Source organism: Bison bison, unplaced genomic scaffold, assembly GCF_000754665.1.
Source record: "Bison bison bison isolate TAMUID 2011002044 unplaced genomic scaffold, Bison_UMD1.0 scf7180017864487, whole genome shotgun sequence".
Classification (NCBI taxonomy): domain Eukaryota; kingdom Metazoa; phylum Chordata; class Mammalia; order Artiodactyla; family Bovidae; genus Bison; species Bison bison.
The window spans coordinates 4,643,329-4,649,314 of NW_011495047.1; the positions used below are offsets into that span (position 1 = coordinate 4,643,329).

A 5,986-nucleotide genomic window follows, 5' to 3' on the forward strand; every position below is an offset into this window, starting at 1 on the left:
AACACCACAGTTCAAAAGCATCAATTCTTCGGCACTCAGCTTTCTTTATAGTCCAGCTCTCACATCCATACATGACCATTGGAAAAACCATAGCCTTGACTAGATAGATGGACCTTTGTTGGCAAAGTAATGTCTCTGTTTTTTAATATGCTGTCTATGTTATAAAAAACATAACTTTTCTTCCAAGGAGTAAGCGTCTTTTAATTTCATGGCTGCAGTCACCATCACAATGTCACAGTGGAATATTTTTCAGCCAGAAAAGGAATATGTTTGAGTCAGTTCTAATGAGGTGGATGAACCTAGAGCCTATTACACAGAGTGAAGTAAGTCAGAAAGAGAAAAACAAATATCAAATATTAACACATATATATGGAATCTAGGAAGATGGTACTGATGAATCTATTTTCAGGGCAGTGATGGAGTCATAGATGTAGAGAACAGACTTGTAGACACAGTGGGGGAAGGAGAGGGTGGGGTGAATTGAGACAGTAGCCTTGAAACATACACATTGCCATATGTAAAATAGAAAGCCAGAGGAAATTTGCTGTATGATACAGGGAGCCCAAACGCAGTGCTCTGTGACAAGCTAGAGGGGTGGGATGGAGTGGGAGGGAGGCTCAAGAGGGAGGAGACATGTGTATGTTATGTATACCCATGGATGATTTCAGGTTGATGTATGGCAAAAACCAACACAGTATTTTATAATATATCCTCCAATTATCCTCAAATCAAAAGTAAATTAAAAAAAAAAAAAAAGGAAGGAGTTATAGCCTGTGTGACTGCATTAAAGACAATCCTTTAGTAAAGTAAGATAGGACACCCCCACCCTACAAAGCAGGGAGTCAGAATTTTCCTCATTGGATAATCAAAGAAAGAAAAACACTCAAAAGTAGAATAAAGCAAACCCAAAAGTAAAGATTCCCAACAGTGTTTTTTTCTCCCTGTTTCTAATATAAAATGTTCACTTTTCAGAAGGCAGCCATGGTCAGTGAGGGCTTTGCATCTTCTCCATTTGTATTCCTCCAGTTTCACTTTCTGGAGAAGGCAATGGCAACCCACTCCAGTATCTCTTGCCTGGAAAATCTCATGGATGGAGGAGCCTGGTGGGCTGCGGTCTATGGGGTCGCACAGAGTCAGACATGGCTGAAGCGACTTAGCAGCAGCAGCAGCAGTTTCACTTTCAAATTAGGTGACAAAAATAAGATTTTTGTCTTCTGAGTAGGTGATAAAAATGAGATTTTCATCTTCTAAGAACATTTGGTCGAAGAAAAGATGAGCATTTGTAATCTTTTGAGGGAATCTGAATAAATAAGGAAGCACGTGAAAGAATACTTTGAATGCCTAAGTAACTTGGTTTCCTTTGGTGCAGCAGAAGTTATCAGATTCATCTGTCACACTCAGATTCGAAAAGCCTTTCAACCCATTCCAACAGAAAGGTGAGTAAAAACAGACCAAAGTTTCCAAAGGGTAGGAAGAAAGAATAAGCATCTGTCATGGGTAATTCACTTTAGATTCTGATCAAAATTCTTTGAATTTCAGATAAATTTCAAGTGTCTTACCTTGAAAAAGCATTTCCCACCCCAAATGCTCAATGTGCTCATCCAAAAGCTTTGGGTCCTATTATCACTGCTACCAACCAGTCTGAAGGCTTTTGTGGGCAGTGGTGGGGGATAATATGTTATTTGTGTAATTAAAGGTCTTAGGGTTAAAATAAAGGAATGTGGAGCTATACACGACAAAAGTTGCACCAAAATCAGCCTGAGGGCTTTTAATAAATCTTTTTACCTTTTTGGACATTGATTCCTCATCAGTAAAATGAAAAACTAAGAGACCACTAAGGTTCCTTCCAGCAGTAACATTCAGTGGTCTCAAACCTGTATCTCATCCCCCAGGATCTGAAAATGTGGGGTTTCTCTTCTCAAATGAGAGAAATATGAGAGATGTAAGCTTCGATGGCATTAATAAAATGCTGTCTACCCTCACTTCATGAGACCGTCCAAAATTGTAAAGAATTGCATAGGCTTACTCTAATTTTGATCTTAGCTTGTTCCAACATAACAGCAATAATTCTTATCCTCTTTTTCCCCTTTTAGGCTGCTACGTATTTTCGTATACTAGCGAATCCTCACAGGACATCATGCTAACTCAGTTTTCATCAGCTGAACAAAGCGGAGAATCCTAAAATCAAGGATAATTTTTTTTTTTTAGTAAATCGACACTCAGAGCTCAATGTCAGTGAAGAAATGATATTCAATGGAATTTTCTGATTTAAAAATCTGGGAATAAAATAAAGAGCTTTCAGCAGCTTCATGACCACCATCTTTTATCTTCAATTAAATGGAGAGATTGCCTTCTGTAAGGTTTGATTTAAAGGAATTGCTTCATAAATGTAGAAGATTAATTTTGTGTCAGAAATTTTGTCAGTTGTACTAGCTTCTCACTGCCACAAACTGTGGTTTCCTTTTTCATAAATTAGCATTATGCATGTGACATTTCCAGTTATCTGATTTGGAATAAGGAAATGTCATGAAATCACTTTAAATACATTGATGGACCATGTTTACTTTCTTATAAAAAAATCACTGGTGAAATTTCCTAGAGAAAAGGCATTTTCTTCCTCAATTTCTAGTCAAATTTTATGCATGTTAATTGTTTTTTAGATTCAGTCACTGAAGTTTGAAGGTTAATCAGAAGCAAAATGGAAAGTGTCCATTTCAGACAGCTTTGCAGCCCTGACTTAGAAACTATAACAATGTGATTTTATATAAAATGCAGTATTTGTCAATTTACAAAGAACTTTCATCTGGTCCCCGTCCAGTGACGTGAGGTGTCTGGGCAGACAGAATGAAGGGATGAGGAAATTTAGGCTTGGACAGGTCAAGTGACTTCCCAAGCATTGCAATGACACTAAAAGGCTATTGGGCACTTCTAGGACTTTGGTTCCTAGTCCATTTCTACAGCCCCCTAACAGCCTTGAAAATTACCTGCAATCCTAATCAAGCCTTGTGAGGTTAAGTTCTTCATTTCTTCCTCCCAGAATTCTCTCTGTGTCAGAGGCAAAGCGAGGGAGAGTTTGACTGTCGGTGTTCGGGAAAACCGTAAAGCACCCGGGTGTTCTTTCATAATACAGCAGGCATTTACTGGAAGTTACTTACATGTGTAGTTGGTGCTACTTTTGGATGAGATAACAAGGCAGCAAGTGAAGACTCTCTAGGAAGTGACATTTCCCTTCCATACTGCCATCACTTTGGGCTCACCTGAATTTCAGCCCTGACCACAGAGCCCAGAAGAACTAAGCCCTTTGATTCATCCTTGCTTCCAGAGTTTCCTAAAAAGTCTGCAGCGGTATTTCTTAAAGCAAGTATCTGCTCCTTTCAGCAGCAGTAGCGATGATAATGATGCTGACGGTGATGGTAAGAAATTAAAAAAGAAGACGCAATATGTATATGCGCTCACGATGTGTCAGGCTCTACTCTGTATTTATTTTTTATTTATTTATTTTAAATAACTTTTAAATTTTGTGTTGGGATGGAGCCAATTAAAAAATAATGTCATGACAGTTTCAGGTGAACAGCAAAGGGACTCAGCCATACATATACATGTATCTGTTTTGCATTTATTATCTCATGTAATCTTCACAACAAGTTTGAGAGGGGGGGATATTATTATCCCTGTTTTATAGCAGCTGAAACTAAGGCACAGAGAGGTGAGATCATGTGAGCAGGGCAACATGGATGGCAAATGGCTGTGCCAAGATTGAAGTTATAGAAGTTGAATTACAGTAAGAGAGGGGTTATGTAAGTCAGTCTAGCCAGATTGACGTTGTTTATTTAATTGTAATTAGAATCCTAGACTGCTTGGTCTGCAAGGGAGCTCAGGTCTCTTCTAGCCACTATTTTACACATAGCCCTGATGTCCTAAGACCCAGCAGCTTGTAATTACGAAAGCAAATTATGTCCATATTTACGGCTATCTGTAGGAATATATTAGTCAGCTCAGACTGCTGTAATAGAACATCCCAGACTTGTGGTTTAGACAACTGAAATGTATTTTCTCAAGGTCCTGGGGCTGGGAAGTCCAAGTTGAACATGCCATCAGACTTGTCTTCTAGTGAGACTGCTCTTCTGTCTTGTCTGTGTCCTCACATGGCCTCTTCTTCGTGCACATGCAAATAGAGCTCTCTGGTGTCTCCTCCTCTTCTTAAAAGGACACCGATCTTATCAGATTAGGGCCCCACCCTTATCAGCTGGTTCCACCTTAATTACTTCCCTGCTAACCCTATCTCCAAATAACCACATTGGAGGTTAAGCCTTCAACATAGGGATTTTGCAGGAACACTATTCAGTCCATAGAAAGTAGCTAGAAATGTTTACTTGCCTGTTTTAACCAAAATTAGAGTCTTTTAAAACCTAGATAGCATATTGAAAAGCAGAGACATTACTTTGCCAACAAAGGTCCATCTAGTCAAGGCTATGGTTTTTCCAGTGGTCATGTATGGATGTGAGAGTTGGACTGTGAAGAAAGCTGAGCACCAAAGAACTGATGCTTTTGAACTGTGGTGTTGGAGAAGACTCTTGAGAGTCCCTTGGACTGCAAGGAGATCCAACCAGTCCATTCTAGAGGAGATCAGCCCTGGGATTTCTTTGGAAGGAATGATGCTAAAGCTGAAACTCCAGTACTTTGTCTACCTCATGCGAAGAGTTGACTCATTGGAAAAGACTCTGATGCTGGGAGGGATTGGGGGCAGGAGGAGAAGGGGACGACAGAGGATGAGACGGCTGGATGGCATCACTGACTCGATGGACATGAGTTTGAATGAACTCTGGGAGTTGCTGATGGACAGGGATGCCTGGCGTGCTGCGATTCATGGGGTCGCAAAGAGTCGGACACGACTGAGTGACTGAACTGAACTGAACTGAAAAGTGTGTCAGGTCACATACCATATGCCATTGTTGTCTAACTCACTGATTACCACACATTCACTTCAGCTTCCTTCCAGGATGCAACTGAAACAATGATAAAAGAACTTAAGGAACTTCCCTGGTGGTCCAGTGGTTAAGAATCTACCTTCCAATGCAGAGGGCACAAGTTCAATTCCTGGTTAGGGAACTAAGATCCCACATGCCGTGTGGTACAGCCAAAAAATAAAGAAACTGAAAAAAAAAATTGAATTTAAAAAAGAGAAAGACATTGGAATAGTTTCTATGTATAAAAAACTGCCACAAACTTAGGGGTTTAAATAAACTTGCATTTATGATCTCAGTCTCCCTGACTTGGGAAACCAGGCACAGTTTAACTGGGTCCTCTGCTCAGGGTCTCACAGATTGTTGTGAAGGAGCTAACTGGTCTTCATTTTCATCTGGATGCTCAACTGGGGAAGAATTCATTTCTAACTCATTCGGGTTATTGGCAGAATTTATTTCCCAGCAACTGTGTGAATGAGAACATTGACTGTTTGCCAACTATTGGCTAGATGTTATCCTGTGACCCCAGAGGTCACCTAGACATCACTCCCATGGGGATTTTCCTACAAGGCCACCTTATATCATTGAGCCTGAAAGGACAGTCTCTTATTCCAAGATGCTTTTAAGACAGAGTCTTGTACAATATAAGTTATCAGGGGAGTGACATCCTATAACTGTTGTCATACTCTATCAGCTAGAAATGAGTTATAGGTTCTGTCTATACTCAAGGGAAGGGAATTTTTAAAGGTGTGAACAGCAGGAGAAAGGGATTATCTGTGGTCATAGACATGAACTCCCAAGAATAAAGAGTAAGAGAGGAAGGAATAACAATAGAACTTTGGAAAGCAGGTGGGATGAGTGCAAACTGACTTAGCTGGCCTAAGAAAGCTAAATATTAAGCCAGCAGTAGGACTTCCCTTGGAGAAGGCAATGGCACCCCACTCCAGTACTCTTGCTTGGAAAATCCCATGGACGGAGGAGCCTGGTAGGCTGCAGACCATGGGGTCGCAAAGAGTCGGACA

At 40.3% G+C, this 5,986-nt stretch overlaps 1 protein-coding gene across 4 annotated transcripts in view; it reads left to right on the top strand.

The window, feature by feature from the left end:
- Positions 1-2,306, top strand: part of GPR110 (G protein-coupled receptor 110) — a 95,882-nt gene extending 93,576 nt beyond the window's left edge. For all 4 annotated transcript variants that reach the window (XM_010863051.1, XM_010863052.1, XM_010863050.1 and 1 more), the window contains 2 exons: positions 1,370-1,436; positions 2,094-2,306. In XM_010863051.1, coding sequence (XP_010861353.1) covers positions 1,370-1,436; positions 2,094-2,182 — 156 coding nt within the window. In that variant the 3' untranslated portion in view covers positions 2,183-2,306. The remainder of the gene's footprint in view (positions 1-1,369; positions 1,437-2,093) is intronic.
- The last annotated feature ends 3,680 nt before the right edge of the window (positions 2,307-5,986 follow it).